Here is a 19,306-nt window from a genome sequence, read left to right as displayed (position 1 = left end):
CTCCTGACCTTGTGATCTGCTCGCCTGGGCCTCCCAAAGTGCTGGGATTACAGGAATGAGCCACCGCTCCCGGCCTCACAATTCACTTCTAACTCCAAATTGGCTAAAATCCCAGGGTCTTTACTCCACTCTGGCTATCAAACTGTCGGCTTACATAACAGCACTATGATCTCATCCAGTGGCCTTTTCTCTTAAGCCCTATTTTTTTGTCCTTATTCAGGCTGGTTCACTTAATGTATATGGCTTGCAGCGTCATTAGTAGTCCCAGCGCTTTCCCTCTTTGTAACTTTTAAATGCTGGGGGAGGCCGGGCGCAGTGGCTCACGCCTGTAATCCCAGCACTTTGGGAGGCCGAGGCAGGCGGATCACGAGGTCAGGAGATTGAGACCGTACTAGCTAACATGGTGAAACCCTGTCTCTCCTAAAAATACAAAAAAATTAGCCAGGTGTGGTGGCGGGCACCTGTAGTCCCAGCTACTCGGGAGGCTGAGGCAGGAGAATGGCATGAACGCAGGAGGCGGAGTTTACAGTGAGCCGAGATCCTGCCACTGCACTCCAGCCTGGGCGACAGAGCAAGACGCCGTCTCAAAAAAAAAAAAAAAAGTGCTGGGGGAACACTGCACAGATTTCTCTGGGCCATATAAGCTGACATTCTGAAATTTTAAACCTTTCGTCTAGGCCCCTTGATCACCAGTGATTTTCCTGACATGACTCACATTTTCACTGGCTCCAACACTCCTCACCTAGCCCCAGACTAGGTTTTTTTCCACCTCTGGCAGCTAACGTTCCAACTCCACCCCCAAGTCCTCCCTATTGGCCTAGTCTGCTGATGCCCAACATGACTCCTCCTCAGCCCAGCTCTGCTCTAGCCTGGCCTGTCCCTGTCCTGTCCCTAAGTATAGAGGCCCCTACAGGGAACTGTACTGCAGTAATAGCAGCTGCCATCTCATTCCTGCAACTTACAAAACTTTTTTTTTTTTTTTTTTTGAGACAGAGTCTCACTCTGTTTCCCAGGCTTGAGTGCAATGGCATGATCTCAGCTTACTGCAACCTCCGCCTCCCGGGTTCAAGCGATTCTCCTTCCTCAGCCTCCCAAGTAGCTGGGACTACAGGCGCTCACTACCACACCCAGCTAATTTGTTTGTATCTTTAATAAAGATGGGTTTTCACCATTTTGGCCAGGCTGGTCTCGAACCCCTGACTTCAGGTGATCCACCCACCTCAGCTTCCCAAAGTGCTGGGATTACAGATGTGAGCCACCTTGCCCTGCCCAGAGTGTGAATATTTGCAATTTGATAAAGGATCAGTGTGATGGTTAATACTGAGCGTCAACTTGATTGGATTGAAGGGTGCAATATTGATCCTGAGTGTCTGTGAGAGTGTTGCCTGGGAAGATTAACATTTGAGTCAGTGGGCTAGGGAAGTAGATGGTGGGCAGGCTGGGAATTAGATGGTGGGTGCCATGTAATCAGCCACCAGTGAATATAAAGCAGGCAGAAAAACATGAAGTGATGAGAGGGGCCTAGCCTCCCAGCCTACATCTTTCTCCTGTGCTGAATGCTTCCTGCCCTCAAACATCGGACTCCAGGTTCCTCAGTTTTGGGACTCGGACTGGCTCTCCTTGCTCCTCAGCTTGCAGACAGTCTATTGTGGGACCCTGTGATCGTTTAAGTTAATACTTAATAAACTCTTCTTTATATATATATGAGGGTCCTACTTATACTAAAAAGATCACTTTTGGCAGGGCGCGGTGGCTCATGCCTGCAATCTCAGCGCTGTGGGAGGCCGAGGCAGGCAGATTGCCTGAGGTCAGGAGTTCGAGACCAGCCTGGCTAACATGGTGAAACCCCGTCTCTACTAAAAATACAAAATAATTAGCCAGGAGTGGTGGTGCGCCCCTGTAGTCCCAGCTACTCAGGAGGCTGAGGCAGGAGAATCGCTTGAACCCGGGAGGCGGAGGTTGCAGCGAGCCGAGATTGCGCCACTGCACTCCAGCCTGGGCGACAGAGCAAGACTACGTCTCAATACATACATACATACATACATACACACACACACACACATACATAAAATTAAAAAGTCACTTTTAGCAGTTTTAGAATAGTACCTGAAATATCTCCATTAGGGCTTCTCTCTCATGTTCTTTCCAAGGGCATCCTCTCTCAAAGTAAAATTCCTTTCCAAGGTTAGGAGACAAAGTAACAGTCTGAGATCTCCATGTGAATGAAGACAAATGATAACCACAGAAATGAGGGGAGTTTAGGAAGAAGCATGTAATACAGTCACATGCACAAGAAGGAAGGCTCAAAGGGGCAAAGGCAGACAAACCTTACCAACTTTACTGTTTTGTTGAAGGGGCCGACTGTGCACTATCTAATCCAGTTAGGGTAGGCTTGTTTTTGGAGAGTGGCGAAAATAATTTAACATTAATAACAGAACCCTTTTAAAGGAATGGAAAGTTATGTGGCAGCATATTGAATCCCTCTAGAGATCCTACCATAGGCCAAATCAGGTTGCTGTTTTAATTCAAAACCTCCAGGAGGTTGGGCACAGTTACTCATGCCTGCAATCCCAACACTTTTGGAAGCTGAGACAGGAGGATTGCTTGAGCCCAGTAGATGGAGGCTGCAGTGAACCCTGTTCATGCCACTACACTCCAGCCTGGGAGATGAAGTGAAACCACCTAAAAATAATAAAACAATCATGCCATTGCACTTCAGCCTGGTGACAGAGTGAGACTCTGTCTCAAAAATAATAATAATAAATAAAAATAATAAAACAAAAACCCACACACACCATGAGAAGATAAGAAGGAATCAAAAGATAGGACTCTGAATACCATAGCCTAACTATAGAATACAGGGTACCTGGACCAACCAACCTTTCCTCTAGGTGCATCATTACTCTTCATTTGTTTGGGTCTGATTTGGTCAAATCTTAACTCAGTATTCAGTGGGTACATGGAGTAGCTTCAAAGGGACTTTGAATATGAAGTTGCAAGCCAGATTGCAAAGGTACTATGAACTTAAAGTTACAAGCCCAATTGTGGGTGTGTGGGCATGCAGGCACATGTAACATAGGGAGAGACAATGCCTGTGTGCCTGACCTAGGGAGGAGGGGATAAATTAAGAAGATTGGAGAAGGAAGGGACAGATCAGAAAACAAAGAATGAAGACCTGTAGTCCCTGGCTGGTTTTGGAAGGCTGCTCTTAACATTTCTGCCTGGCAGTTAAAATCCCATAAACTCACATCTTGTACTTCTGGGAGATCATTCCCAGAAACAGGCCATTCTTTTCCTAGTGTAGGCAGGCCCCTGCATGCCTGTTCCTGAGACCTCACTGCATGCCAGGATGAAGAGGAGGAGGTGCAGCCTCAGTTCAAGGAATATGGCCTAAGAAGGGCGAGAGTGAAAAATGGTGGCTGGGCGAGGTGGCTCATGCCTGTAATCCTAGCACTTTGGGAGGCCGAGGCAGGTGGATTGCCTGAGCTCAGGAGCTCGAGACCAGCATGGGCAAGATGGTGAAATCCTGTCTCTACTAAAACACAAAAAATTAGCCAGGCGTGGTGGCAGGTGCCTGTAATCCCAGCTACTCAGGAGGCTGAGACAGGAGAATTGCTTGAACCTGGAAGGTGGAGGTTGCAGTGAGCCAAAATCATGCCACTGCACTCCAGCCTGGGCGACACAGCAAGACTCCATCTCAAAAAAAAAAGAAAAGAAAAGAAAAAGAAAAATGGCAATTAAAGGGAAAAGTACATAAAAGAACCAGGGCTCCTCTTTTGAGAACCACTGAAGTCAAGGATTTCATTTATTTGCCTTCTCTGAGTACACAGGTTTGCTGATTCTATCTCTCCCCACCTAGACACACGCACACACACACACACACACACACACAATCACTCAGCATTTGCTTTGCTTTCAACTTCCTTAAGTTAGTGTCTTTCTCTAGGACTTTCAATGGAAGTTCTTTTTTTTTTTTGAGACAGAGTTTTGCTCTTGTTGCCCAGGCTGGAGTGCAATGACGCAATCTCAGCTCACCTCAACTTCTGCCTCCCGGGTTCAAGCGATTCTCCTGCCTCAGCCTCCCGAGTAGCTGTTATTACAGGCATGCACCACTACACCCGGCTAATTTTGTATTTTTAGTAGAGACGGGGTTTCTCCATGTTGGTCAGGCTGGTCTCGAACTCCTGACCTCAGGTGATCTGCCTTGGCCTCCCAAAGTGCTGGGATTACAGGCATAAGCCACCGCGCCTGGCTTGCTTGACCTTTCAATATCATACTAAATCGTTGTCTAATAAGTCCATCTAATAGGCATGTGCTTCTCAAAGAAAATGTAACTGTTTGACTTGCTGTTTTCTACTGATTAAGGCTCGGACTATAAAATTAGATGTTAACTTATAGAAGACTGATAAATTGCAAATAATTTTTTTTTCTTTTTTTTTTTTTTTTTGAGATGGAGTCTCGCTCCGTCACCCAGGCTGGATGGAGTGCAGTGGCGCGATCTTGGCTCACTGCAAGCTCCGTGTCCCAGGTTCATGCCATTCTCCTGCCTCAGCCTCCCAAGTAGCTGGGACTACAGGCGCCCACCACCACACCCAGCTAATTTTTGTATTTTTAGTAGAGACGGGGTTTCACTGTGTTAGCCAGGATGGTCTCGATCTCCTGACCTTGTGATCCGCCCGCCTCGGCCTCCCAAAGTGCTGGGATTACATGCATGAGCCACCGCACCTGGCAGTAAATAATTTTTGTATGGTAGAGATATTAATTATTTCTTTTTTTTTTTCTTTTCTTTTTTGCCTCCACCTCTCAGGCTCAAGCAATCCTCCTGCTTCATCTTCCTGAGTAACTGGGACTACAGGCTCATGCCACTATGCTCGGTTAATTAATTAATTTATTTTTTTGCAGAGACAGGATTTCTTCATCTTGCCCATGCTGGTCTCAAACTCCTGGGCTCAAGGAATCCGCCTGCCGCATCCTCCCAAAGTACTAATATTATAAGCATAACTCACCCACCATGTCCAGCTGAGATGTAAATTATTTGTGTCTGGTAGAAAAAAATATTCCCCGCCAGGAGTGGTGGCTTGCGCCTGTAATCCCATCATTTTGGGAGGCCAAGGCAGGGGGATCACTTGAGGTCAGGAGTTCGAGACCAGCCTGGCCAACATGGTGAAACCCCATCTCTACCAAAAATATATATATAAAAATTAGCTGGGCATGGTGGCAAGCACCTGTTATCCCAGCTACTCAGAAGGCTGAGGCAGGAGAATCGCTTAAACCCGGGAGGTGGAGGTTGCAGTGAGCCAAGATAGTGCCACTCCACTACAGCCTGGGTGACAGAGTGAGACTCTGTCTCAAAAAAAAAAAAGGCTGGACGCAGTGGCTCATGCCTGTTAACCCAGAACTTTGGGAGGCCGAGATAGGTGGATAGCCTGAGCTCAGGAGTTTGAGACCATCCTGGGCAACATGGTGACACCCCGCCTCTACTAAAATACAAAAAATTAGCCAGGCATGGTGGTGCGTGCCTGTAGTCCCAGCTAGTTGGGAGGCTGAGACACAAGAATCACTTGAGCCTGGGACGTGGAGGCTGCAGTGAGCTGAGATGATGCCACTGCACTCCAGCTTGGACTACAGAGTGAGACTCCGTCTCAAAAAAAAAGAAAGAAAAAGATAAAATATTCTCCAAAAGTATGTTTTTATGCTCTGTAGAATAACAAGTTTTATATCTAATTTTGAAATCTAACTTCAGCATTCTTTCTTTCACGAGTCTCTTGAATTCTCTATTGAATCAGCTTTGTTCTCCTGCTGGCTGTCTCATGAGTCAGTTAAATAAACCACTGACATACCCTCACTGTATATTTGCATGTTCATAACTTTTTAAAACTTATACTTTTATGATTCAGACATTTCCTTAATAAAATACAAACAAAAAAATAAAAATTATACTTTGTCCTCAAAGAGCCAAGCATAGTATTACCTATGAGCCAGCAGTTCCACTCACAAGTGCCTGTATACCCAAAGGAATTGAAAGCAAAGACTCAAACAGATACTTGCGCACCAATGTTTATAGCAGCATTATTCACAATAGCCAAAAGATGGAAGCAACCCATGTCCCTCAACAGATGAGTAAACAAAATGTGCTATATACATAGACTTTTTTTTTTTTTTTTTTTTTTTGAGACAGAGTCTCGCTCTTATTGCCCAGGCTGGAGTGCAATGGCACAATCTCTGCTCACTACAACCTCTGCCTCCCGGGTTCAAGCAATTGTCCTACCTCAGCCTCCCAAATAGCTGGAATTACAGGCACCCACCACCACGCCTGGCTAATTTTGTATTTTTAGTAGAGACGGGGTTTCACCATGTTGGTTGGCCAGGCTGGTCTCGAACTCCTGACCTCAGGTGATCCACTCACCTCGGCCTCCCAAAGTGCTGAGATTACAGGTGGGAGCCACCATGCCCGGCCATACATGGAACATTATTGAGCTATAAAAAGGAATGAAATCCAGATAAATGCTAGAACGTGAATAAACCTTGAAAACATTATTTTGTTTTTTTGTTTGTTTGTTTTTTTGAGATAGGGTCTCACTGTGTCACCCAGGCTGGAGTGCAGTGGCACAATCTCAGCTTGCTGAGACCTCCACCTCCCAGGCTCAAGTGATCCTCCCATCTCAGCCTCCTGAGTAGCTGGAACTACAGGCTTATGCCACCACACTTTGCTAATTTTTATATTTTTTGTAGAGACAGGGTTTTGCCATGTTGCCTAGGCTGGTCTCAAACTCCTGGGCTCAAGCAGTCCACCTGCCTTGGCCTGCCAAAGTGCTGGGATTACGGGTGTGAACCACCACCTGGCTGAACTTTGAAATTATGCTAAGTGAAATAAGCCAGACCCAAAAAGACAAATAGGATATGATTACACTTATATAAGGTACCTAGAATAAGCAAACTCACAGAGACAGAATGTAAAATAGAGGTTACCAGGGGCTAAGCAGAATGGATGGGGTTTTTGTTTGTTTGTTTGTTTTGAGACAGTCTCGCTCTGTCACCCAGGCTGGAGTGCAGTGGCACCATCTTCGCTCACTGCAACCTCCGCCTCCCAGGTTCAAGCAATTATCCTGCCTCAGCCTCCTGAGTAGCTGGGACTACCCACTACCATGCCCAGCTAATTTTTGTATTTTAAGTAGAGACGGGGTTTCACTATGTTGGTCAGGCTGGTCTCCAACTCCTGACCTTGTGATCTGCCAGCCTTGGCCTCCCAAAGTGCTAGGATTACAGGCATGAGCCACTGTGCCCAGCCAGATTGGGGAATCATTTTTAAGTGAATACGGAGTTTCTATTTGGGATAATGAAAAAGTTCTGGAAACAGGTAGTAGTGATGGTTGCTGGACACGGTGGCTCACACCTGTAATCCCAGCACTTTGGAAGGTCTAGGTGGGCAGATCACTTGAGACCCGGAGTTTGAGACCAGACTGGGCAATATAGTGAGACCCTGTCTCTACAAAAAACATTTATTTTTATTTATTTATTATTATTATTTTTGGAGACAGAGTCTCGCTCTGTCACCCAGGCTGGAGTGCAGTGGCGCCATTTCAGCTCACTGCAATCTCCACCTCCTGGGTTCAAGAGATCCTCCCACCTCAGGCTCCTAAGTAGCTGGGACTACAGGCATGTGCAAACATGCTCGGCTAATTTTTTTTTTTTTTTTTTTTTTGAGATGGAGTCTCACTCTGTTGCCCAGACTGGAGTGCAGTGGCGCAATCTCAGCTTACTGCAACCTCCGCCTGCTGGGTTCAAGCAATTCTCCTGACTCAGCCTCCCAAGTAGCTGAGACTACAAGCATGTGCCATGATGCCTGGCTAATTTTTTGTATTTTTAGTAGAAACAGGGTTTCATCATGCTGGCCAGGCTGATCTCGAACTTCTGACCTCGTGATCTGCCCGCCTTGGCCTCCCGAAGTACTGGGATTACAGGCATGAGCTACCACGCCTGGCCCTGTATTTTTAATAGAGACAGGGTTTCACCATTTTAACCAGGCTGGTCTTGAACTCCGGACTTCAAGTGATCCACCTGTCTCAGCCTTCTTTCTCTGTAGACCAGATTTCTCTCTCTCCAGACACTGGCTGCCCCTCAGCTCTGAATATACATGCTTCAGGACCAGCCCTACACAGGGATGAAAAGTAAAGACCGTTAGTTCTAACATAAAATTCTCAGGTAAGAGGACTTGATTGACCCAGCTCAGATCAGTCAAACTAGTTCAGTCAAGTGTGGCTAGGGGTACAGGGTCACCAACATCCAGTTTTTAGAGAACTATCATCATGAACTAGAAAGATACACTAAAATGGCCGGGCGTGGTGGCTCATGCCTGTAATCCCAGCACTTTGGGAAGCTGAGGCGGGTGGATCACTTGAGGTCAGGAGTTCAAGACCAGCCTGGCAACATGGTGAAACCCCATCTCTATTAATAATACAAAAATTAGCCAGGCATGGTGACGCGTGCCTGTAATCCCAGCTACTTGGGAGGCTAAGGCAGAAGAATTTCTTGAACCTGGGAGGCGGAGGTTGCAGTGAGAGGAGATCGCACCACTGCACTCCAGCCTGGGCAACAGAGCAAGACTCCATCTAAAAAAAAGAAAATACCCTGGCTGGGTGCTGTGGCTCACGCCTGCAATCCCAGCACTTTGGGAGGCCGAGGCAGGCAGATCACAAGGTCAGGAGATCGAGACCATCCTGGCTAACATGGTAAAACCCCATCTCTACTAAAAATAGAAAAATTAGCCAGGCGTGGTGGTGGTCGCCTGTAGTCCCAGCTACTTGGGAGGCTAAGGCAGGAGAATGGCATGAACCGGGGAGGTGGAGCTTGCAGTGAGCTGAGATCACGCCACTGCATTCCAGCCTGGTCGACAGAGCCAGACTCCATCGCAAAAAAAAAAAAAATACCCTAAAAGATATCTCACAGTGTTGATGTAATTAGAGGAAAAGTTGGCACCAGAGTACCAGTGAGCAGAGGAATCCAAATAGGCCTGGGTGGGCTTTGAGTTAAATTATATAGGGGAGGGGACACTTATTTACATAACTTTCCAGGGAGTTTCACAAGGCGATATGTAGGGACTGTGGGATTTTGGAAGGGGTCCTGATCAGAGAGGAAGTGGGGAAAGTCATTGAGAGCCAGAGAGACAGTGGTCACATCATCTGGCATGTGACAACCCTTTACTGCAGCCCACAAGCCTTCAATAAAATCATAAGATGCTTGGTGCAGTGGGATTTCTAGTGAGCACCCACAAATGAGATGCAGCCTCTTATTCAGATGTGAACTGGAGCAGGAACAGAGACAGTGAAGCCTACGTGAAATTAAACCACTAAAAGTATAGAGTCGTCTTTCAACTACCCTAGACCCTAGATGTTGTAGCCAAGATTACCTAGTTCTCCAAGTTCAACAAAGCCCCTAGGTAACACCTGGGTTACAATTTTAAGGGTCAAAAAAAGAAAACCACGTAGATTTCACCAATAGCAGCCTGATTGAATAACCTGTGATTACATTAAGCCCAATTAACTACTGGTTGGAAATCCAATTATTCACAAGAAGAGATTTCTGAGCTCTTTTTCCCTGTTTGCATTTTCCCTGGTTGGAATGGGAAGGTGAGGATTTAAAAACTCTTCTGTGTTTCTTAAGCTCTAAGACTTCCTGTCTATATTTGCTTATTTTGGCCCAAGGAATCCAATTTCCCTGGAGCATTATTGCAATAGGCTGTTTTCCCACCTTACTGATTCAGATATCTCGAGGCTTTAAAGCTCTTAGGTGTTGGGAACAGGGATTTCTGTGACCTCTAGCTCACATTAAGCCAAATTAGGCCTTGAGGTAGGATGGGAAATTAGGAAGTACCGCCAAAAGAATTGTCAAAAACAGAGTAACTTGAAATATTACCAACGCTTCTTAACATTTGCCGTCTCTTTTTTTTTTTTTTTTTTGAGACGGAGTTTTGCTCTTGTTACCCAGGCTGGAGTGCAATGGCATGATCTCGGCTCACCACAACCTCCACCTCCCAGGTTCAAGCGATTCTTCTGCCTCAGCCTCCTGGATATCTGGGATTACAGGCATGTGCCACCACCCCCGGCTAATTTTGTATTTTTAGTGGAGACGGGATTTCTCCGTGTTGGTCAGGCTGGTCTCTAACTCCCGACCTCAGGTGATCCGCCCACCTCCTCAGGTAATCTGCCTGCCTCGGCCTCCCAAAGTGCTGGGATTACAGGCGTGAACCACCACGCCTGGCCTTGCCATCTCAATTTTATAGAATTGAGATTTGAAAGAGGGAGGGGCGATTTGAATGAGGAAGGAAACGTGGGATGTCACGTGAGACTTCTTGGACTGTCTAAAGGTCAAGAAAAAGATTCATGGTAACTTAGGAGCATCATCATTACAGTGCCACTATCTAATTTTATCTATTTTTGTATCTAATTTTGAACAAAGGTTTGTGTCTTTTTCTGCTATAAGAAAAAGTTTTCGGCCAGGCATGGTGGCTCACACCTGTAATCTCAGAACTTTGGGAGGCCAAGGCAGGCGGATCACCTGAGGTCAGGAGTTCGAGACCAGCCTGACCAACATGGAGAAACCCCGTCTCTACTAAAAATACAAAAAATTAGCCGGGCGTGGTGATGCATGCTTGTAATCCCAGCTACTTGGGAGGCTGAGGCAGGAGAATCACTTGAACCCGGGAGGTGGAGGTTGCGGTGAGCTGAGATCGTGCCATTGCACTCCAGCCTGGGCAACAGGAGCAAAACTCTGTCTCAAAAAAAAAAAAAAGAAAGAAAAAGAAAAAGTTTTCAAATTAAGTTCCACTGGAATTAAATTCTGACAGTTTGCCCACTGTGGTGGTGATTTTTCTTGATCTTCCCAGGCCCCCTTCTCTCTACCACGCTAACAATAGGAGTGGGCATAACCCAAGCTGAATTATTCACAGCACCTCCTCTCACTGGACCACAATGATCTGAAGGAGAGATAAGCAGATAAACATGTGACCAAGCACATGGCTCTCTCTTCAGAGTGTCTCAGCTGGTGGAATAGTCTTTCTCCTGTTTTCATAACATTGAACTCTGTGTAAGCCCTACACTTCTGGAAAACTGAGATGGTTAAGAACCACCCGCCCCCCCAACCCCCCTCACCCCCACGCTGACACACACACTCTTTGTCCCAGCTTACTACAAAGAATCACTCTTCTGGATAGGACTTAGATAAGACCACTGATGATACCACTGTTTACATATGGCAAGACCAGACACAGACTCTCCAAATTTGCATTATTTGTCTCATAAGGGGAACTGTTTGTCCCTCTGAGACTAGCTAGCCATAGAGATATTTCCTGTTCAGCTGATTGAGACTCAGCTTGATCACAAAAACAATTCCAACTATAAAACACCCCACCTGTGAATTACCGACTCCTCCCTGTAAGTGTCGGACAAACATACCCTGTCAAGAGTCTGACTTTCAGATCTAAGGTGCTTGCCCTATCACAACAGCCTGAATAAAATCAATTTCCTTATTTGCTTGGGTTTTGTCTTTGACAGGCTGTGGAATCATAAGAATGTGTTCCCAAGGTTTCAGTGGCCATACTTTCAGCCAGAGAGGCCTGAAGGAAATAGATCACTACTTGGGAGGAAAGCAGAGGCTAGTTTGTCTTGACAAAAGGCATCACATCCTTGGTTCTGGGCTGAGGTGCTTAGTTTCCCTGCTCTGGCGTCTCGCAGTATCTTCCCATCCTTTAAATACACTTTTTTTTCATGGATTGATTTTGGTTCACCTGCAATTTGAGGAGCCCTAATGAATCAGTCTACCACATATAAAATTCATGTTGCAGTGCAGTAGGTATGTTCACATAAAAATGCCAGGGATTAAAATATACTTTGAGGGTTTATCAATGATGAAAAGCCCTTTAGCTGGATCTAGTGGTGAGCACCTGTAGTCCTAGCTACTCGGGAGGCTGAGGCAGGACGATCACTTGAGTCCAGGAGTTCAAGACCAGCCTATGTGGTCGTGAACCTGCAAGACCCTGTCTGTATCCCCCTCCCTAAAAAATTTTTAATTAGCCAAGCATGGTGGCACATGCCTGTAATCCCAGCTATTCAGGAGGCTGAGGCTGGAGGATGGCTTGAGCCCAGGAGGTCGAGGCTACAGTGAGCTATGAATGCACCACTGCTCTCTAGTAGTCCCAGCTACTCAGGAGGCTGAGGTAGGAGAATCGCTTGATCGCTTGAACCCGGGAGGCTGAGGTTGCAGTGAGCCAAGATCGTGCCACTGCTCTCCAGCCTAGGCGACCGAGCAAGACTCCATCTCAAAAAAAATTAAATTAAATTTAAATTTAAAAAAATAGCCCTTCAGAACATCGATTTTTTTTTTTTTTTTTTTTTTGAGACAGAGTCTTGCTCTGTCCCCCAGGCTGGAGTGCAGTGGCGCCATCTCGGCTCACTGCAAGCTCCGTCTCCCAGGTTAAAGCCATTCTCCTGCCTCAGCCTCCCGAGTAGCTGGGATTACAGGCAGCTGCCAACACGCCCGGCTAATTGTTTGTATTTTTAGTAGAGATGGGGTTTCACTGTGTTAGCCAGGATGGTCTTGATCTCCTGACCTCGTGATCCGCCCACCTCGGCCTCCCAAAGTGCTGAGATTACAGGCGTGAGCCACCGCGCCCAGCCAGAACATCGATTTTTAAGTGACCGCTAATAAAATTTCATTGGAGAAAATGGAAAAGAAACTTTTTTTTTTTTTTTGGCGGGGGGGATGGAGTTTTGCTATTGTTGCCCAGGCTGGAGTGCAGTGGCACGATCTCTGCTCACCGCAACCTCTGCCTCCTGAGTTCAAGCGATTCTCCTGCCTCAGCCTCCCGAGTAGCTGGGAATACAGGCATGTGCCACCATGCCCAGCTAATTTTGTATTTTTAGTAGAGACGGGGTTTCTCCATATTGGTCAGGCTGGTCTCAAACTCCCGACCTCAGGTGATCTGCTCGCCTCGTCTCCCAAAGTTCTGGGATTACAGGCATGAGCCACCACACCTGGCCAGAAACAGTATTTTTTAAATGCAGAGACAGAACATGAATATTTTGTCACAGAAATAATCCTGGTCCAACATATAATAAATGGACAAGTGTACTGTATTACCTAAAGTGGACACATTTACAAATGCTGGCAATACTTGGAAATTTGAAGCAAGCTTTAATATGCATGTGATCCCAGCACTTTGGGAGGCTGAGACTGGTGGGTTACTTGAGCCCAAGAGTTCAAGAGCAGCCTGGGCGTGCACACACACACACACATGCACACACAGATTTGCCAGGTATGGTGGCACATGCCTACAGTTCCAGCTACTTGGGAGGCTGAGGTGGGAGGATTGCTTGAACCTGGGAAGCAGAGGTTGCGGTGAGCTGTGATCGCACCACTGCATTCTAGCCTGGGTGACAGAGTGAGACTCTGTCTCAAAAATAAAATTAAATAAATAAAAACAAATTAAAAATTATATATATGTAATATAGCTCTATCATATATATATATATGATAGAGACAGAGTTTTGCCATTTTGCCCAGGCTGGTCTCAAATTCCTGGGCTCAAGCAATCCACTCATCTCAGCCTCCCAAAATGCTGGGATTACCGGGATGAACCACCATGCCTGGCCCTAAAGTGTTCTTAAGCTATATTGGCTTTTTGTGGAGACAGGCTATCTTGCCATTCTTATTCATAAAACAAATTATAATTACTGTTTTATTTTGCATTACACACCATGTAAACTTAATCTTGATTTAGTATTTTTCTTTTTGAGATAGAGTCTTACTCTGTCTACCAGGCTGGAGCGCAGTGGTGTGACCTCAGCTCAAGCCGAGGCAATATTAGGTACACAGATACTGCAGGGGGTTGAACCTGATGATCTGCTGGCAATTGTTTAAAGAGGAAGCACACAAGTTCCCAGTCCTGAGATCTGAACTTTTCTGATTCAAGATCTTTGCAAGGCCTGGGTGTTCAATTACTTCTATACTATGAACTAGCCAATAAACTTCCAATAAATTCATTGTTTATGTGGCCAGAGTTTTGTTTTGTTTTTCTTGCAATTGAATCTGAATTGACATAAGGAAATTGGTTCTGTGTTATCTCAAACAAAACTGGCTGGAAGGGAGAAATAGATGTGTAATGGAAAAAGCTCAAGGCTGTGGGCCTTGGACAAATCTCTTAACATGCCTGAGTCTCAGTCCCTTTATTTGTAAAATGAGGATAAACCCTACCTCTGGTGATAAAGTCAAGGATCCTTTGGGGTCAAGAAAGAGAAACCTAACTTGAACTATCTTAATAAAAAAAGGAATGCAGGCTGGGTGCAGTGGCTCACGCCTGTAAACCCAACACTTTGGGAGGCCAAGACGGGCAGATCATTTCAGGCCAGGAGTTTGAGACCAGCCTGACCAACATGGTGAAATACCATCTCTACTAAAAATACAAAAAATTTAGCCAGGCATGGTGATGCATGCCTGTAATCCTGGCTACTTGGGAGGCTGGGGCATGAAAATTGTTTGAACCTGGGAGGCAGAGGTTGCAGTGAGCCAAAATCATGCTGGGGCACTCCAGCCTGGGTGACAGAGTGAGACTTCGTATCAAAAAAAAAAAAGGAATATACTGAGGAAGCTGAGATAACCCCAAATAATCAAAGGAAAAGCAAATCAAGTCTAGGTAGGTCTTTTTCTGTCTCTCATCTCTGTTTCTCTTGGCATGTCAATTTCCTTCTCTTCTACTGCAGACTAGTTTAAATCACCAGAGGAGCCAGCAAATCCTGGACTCACAATCACACAGCCTTATGATCTATGTCACAGCAAAGTGTTGCATCAAAGCCCGAGGACTTTAAGGAACCCAAGCAGCTTCATCTGAAGATAAGGAAACATGACACAACTATTGAGCATTTTGTTTTTAGGTCTTCTTGGAAAGTGGAAATAAATTGAGGAAAGCAGCTCTCACCTCATTCTGGGGAGTTTCGGGCACTACTCATGCCCTCATGCCCAGAGGTGGATGAAAGAGCCAATCCTGTTTTCATTTGGAGAATCAGAGCTTCTTACTCACAGAGGCCCAGAATGGCCACTCTCAAATCCCCTTGCATAGCCAGTCTTCTTTACAAAATGAATGGTCACCCTGCTCTGAACCACTCCCTTATTTAGCCAAGTTAGTTAAATTCTTTTTCTTTTTCTTTGTTTTTTTTTGAGATGGAATCTTGCTCCGTCACCCAGGCTAGAGTGTGGAATGCAGTGACACAATCTTGGCTCACTGCACCCTCCGCCTCCCAGGTTCAAGCGATTCTCCTGCCTCACCCTCCCGAGTAGCAGAGATTACAGGCATGTGCCACCAAGCCTGGGTAATTCTTTTTTTTTTTTTTTTTTTTGAGACAAGTCTCGCTCTGTCACCCAGGCGAGAGTGCAGCGGTGCAATCTCAGCTCACTGCAACTTCCGCCTCCTGGGTTCAAGCAATTATCCTGCCTCAGCCCCCCCCAGTATCTGGGATTACAGGCACGTACCACCACTCCCGGCTAATTTTTGTATTTTTAGTAGAGACAGGGTTTCACCATGTTGGCCAGGCTGGTCTTGAACTCCTGACATCAAGTGATCCACAAGCCAAGATCATGTCACTGCATTCCACAGGTGTGAGACACCATGCCCAGCCAAGTTAGTTAAATTCTTTTATGCTACTGGAAGAAGAGTTCTTGTTGTTTTATGCCAAGGCATATGAAGGGTAAGCCTACACTTGATTTTTGTACCAGATTCCAATTTTACCAGTTACAGCACTGAGGTTTCCTGAATAGTTACAATAACCAATGGTAAAACATAAAGGGTAAAAACATTTTTTAAAAAAACAATAGCGCCATCCCAGTGCGTTGGCTCATGCCTGTAATCCCAGCACTTTGGGAGGCCAAGGCGGGCGGATCACCTGAGGTCAGGAGTTTGAGACCAGCTTGGCCGACATGGTGAAACCCTGTCTCTACTAAAAATACCAAAATTAGCCAGGCACGGGGGCAGGCGCCTGTAGTCCCAGCTATTCGGGAGGCTGAGGCAGGGGAATCACTTGAACCCGGGAGGCGGAGGGTGCAGTGAGCCAAGATGGTGTCACTGCACTCCAGCCTGGGCAATAGAGGTAGACTCCGTCTCAAAAAAAAGAAAAACAGGGTGCATGTCCTTTGACCCAGCAATCCTACTAGGATGTCATCTTATAGCAACACGGGGGATTTACTCTTTCTGTTGTTGTGGTAAATGATCTAATTGTTCAGCAATAGGGTACTGGCTAGATACTTGGGGAATATCCATGTAATCCATAACATAATGTATAAAAAGAATGAATTAGATCTGTATGTGCAGACATGGGAAAATATTTTCTTTTCTTTTTTTGTTTTTGAGATGGAGTTTCACTCTTGTTGCCCAGGCTGGAGTGCAATGGCGCGATCTCGGCTCACTGCAACCTCCGCTTCCCAAGTTCAAGCGAATCTCTTGCCTCAGCCTCCCGAGTAGCTGGGATTACAGGAATGCACCACCACGCCCGGCTAATTTTTTTTATATTTTTAGTAGAGATGGGGTTTCTCCATGTTGGTCAGGCTGGCCTTGAACTCCCAACCTCAGGTGATCCGCCCTTCTCGGCCTCCGAAAGTGCTGGGATTACAGGCGTGAGCCACTGCGCCTGGCCGGGAAAACATTTTCATAAGTACACTGAGGAATGAAAAAATCAAGCTGGAGAACACAACATGTAAGAGCCCATTTTTTTAAAGAACAAGTTGTGCTCAAAGATCACATCATCACCTTCCCTAACTCCTAATCACTCTTTAATCCCTTACTCTGAAATATTTTTCGTTAGAGTACTTATGCCCATGAGAATAGTCTTCATTCATTGTCTGTAGAAAGTTCCATGTGTACACGGATTTTATTTGTTCAAATGCTCTGTCCTCAGCTCCTAAAACATTTTAAGTGTTAATTATTAATTGAAAAAATATGGCTGGGCGCGGTGGCTCACGCCTGTAATCCCAGCACTTTAGGAGGCCGAGGCGGGCGGATTATGAGGTCAGGAGATCGAGACCATCCTGGCCAACATGGTGAAACCCTGTCTCTAGTAAAAATACAAAAATTAGCTGGGCATGGTGGCGCGTGCTTGTCATCCCAGCTATTCGGGAGTGTGAGAGAAAAGAATCTCTTGAACCGGGGACCCGGAGGTTGCACTGAGCCGAGATCGCGCCACTGCACTCCAGCCTGGCGACACAGCGAGACTCTGTCTCAAATTTAAAAAAAAAGGAAAAAATATGGATGACCCAGAAACACACACACACTTCAGAAAGTTATATATATTTCAGAGAACGTGGGTTTTAAGAGAATAATAGCTCCGTGAGCTGACATTAGATGTAGGTGCAGCTAAGATATTCTAAAATATTTGTATAGTCCTTTTCTGCTTGACAAAGCAGCTTTAGTTATACAGTCCCATTTAGTACTCGTAACAACGCTGTGAAATACATAAAAAACAGAAATAACGTATATGTTTGCACTCTATGGCTTGCTAAAGTCATTCTTTCAATTGATGGTCTCAATCCTGGTCAACTAATTCCTTTCTATTCTCCAGACTACTTCTAGTTTTCTGAACACCACAGTTTCATTCTTTGTCTTTGTATGTGTATCCCTCGTTCGAGAATGTTGTCCTCATTTTCCACAGATAATGTTCTTGCCTGTAATCATCCTTTGAAACCCTGTTCGGCCCGAGAACCCGAGACCCACACTGGAGACACCGGCCCCTCCCGACCCTCCAGCCCCTCCTGTCCCGACCCTCCAGCCCCTCCAGCCCCTCCCCTCCCGACCCTCCAGCCCCTCCCCTCCCGACCCACCAGCCGGCACTAAGATACCTCCCCTTAGAGGCCTGTCTGGCCCCGCCTACGTCTACGGCCTCCCGGTTGGAAGCCCCGCCCTTCCGAGGAGTTTCCCAAAACCCTGCGCGGCCGGCTTTGACCGCGCTAAGATGGCGACTCCCATGCATCGGCTGATAGCCCGGAGACAAGCGTAAGTAAGGATCCGGTTCGGGTCCACTGGAGGGCTGGGAGCGGGGAAACGCGCGTCAACGGGCTGGTGTCGGACCCCTATTGGGACCGGCGGAGAATGTCCGTTTCTCAAACACTCTTCTGGCTCCCGGGGGGCTCGGGCCCGGGCGATAAGTCTGGTGACCGTGGGTTAGCGATTTGGCGGAAGACAGCCGCGTAAAGTCTGCGGCACGGGACAGAGTGGGGTTTGAAGACAACTGTCGCGTTTGGTTTCTCTGAAGGGAACGCCCACAGTTGGTCACTCAGTGATTTATGCCCCTCTGCCAACCCCACGCGTGGACAGGGGAGCCCTGAAGCCCCGGTCCGACACCTTTACTCCAGCCGACGTAAACCTTCAGTTTCCTATTCAGCGTCCAGCCCAGCTGCCTTTTCCTACTTCCTTATTCTAGCGCCTTCCTTAGGAACACCCTGCCTTCAATGCCGATTGCTTTCCCAGGCTACCTTACCACCTTTTGCTACTCATTCTCTCTTTCAATAAATATTAATTTATTTAGTTCCTACCGTTCTGTGCCAGACATTGGGTATAAATAGAAAGAGGTGTTCAAGACAAAATCCTTGCTTTCAGAGAGCTTACATTCTAGTGATGGAAACAGTCGATAAACCACAAATTGTAAATACAGCTGGTGATAACAGCTTTGAAGGAAATAAGCTGTTGTGATGGAAAGAGGGAAAGGCCCACTTTAGGTTGGTTGGACTGGAAAGGCATCTCTGAAGAGGTGGAATTTGAACAGAGATTTAAAGGGTGAAAAAGGAACAGTCATACGAGGATTTTGAGAAAGAGCATCCGGATAGTGGCATAATTGCTTTGAGCCTGAAACTTACTTTTTACAGAACTGAAAGATAGCCATTACGCCTAATGAACAAGAGAGAGTGGCAGAAGAGATTAACAGCTGACAAATAATGCAAGGGTCACCCCAGATGCCCCTTTCTTTTCTTTTTTTTTTTTTTTTTGAGGCGGAGTCTTGCTCTGTCTCCCAGGCTGGAGTGCAGAGGCGCAATCTCGGCTCACTGCAAGCTCCGCCCCCCGGATTCACGCCGTTCCTCTGCCTCAGCCTCCCGAGTAGCTGGGACTACAGGCGCCCGCCACCATGCCCGGCTGATTTTTTGTATTTTTAGTAGAGATGGGGTTTCACCGTGTTAGCCAGGATGGTCTCGATCCCCTGACCTCGAGATCCGCCCGCCTTGGCCTCCCAAAGTGCTGGATTACAGGCGTGAGCCACCGCGCGCAGCAACCCCTTTC

General features: G+C 46.4%; 1 protein-coding gene across 6 annotated transcripts in view; it reads left to right on the top strand.

Annotated features, from left to right (window-relative positions):
* The first annotated feature begins 17,891 nt into the window (after positions 1-17,891).
* ZCCHC10 (zinc finger CCHC-type containing 10) overlaps positions 17,892-19,306 on the top strand; it is a 28,912-nt gene continuing 27,497 nt past the window's right edge. For 2 of the 6 annotated variants that reach the window (XM_004042496.5, XM_055386605.2), the window contains exon 1: positions 17,892-18,028. In XM_004042496.5, coding sequence (XP_004042544.1) covers positions 17,988-18,028 — 41 coding nt within the window. In that variant the 5' untranslated portion in view covers positions 17,892-17,987. The remainder of the gene's footprint in view (positions 18,029-19,306) is intronic. The other 4 variants (XM_055386608.2, XM_004042495.4, XM_055386607.2 and 1 more) reach the window with 3 other exon arrangements.

This window comes from Gorilla gorilla, chromosome 4 (assembly GCF_029281585.2).
Source record: "Gorilla gorilla gorilla isolate KB3781 chromosome 4, NHGRI_mGorGor1-v2.1_pri, whole genome shotgun sequence".
Lineage (NCBI taxonomy): Eukaryota > Metazoa > Chordata > Mammalia > Primates > Hominidae > Gorilla > Gorilla gorilla.
Note: the sequence above shows the minus strand (reverse complement) of the source record. Positions and strands in the feature narration are given on the sequence as shown.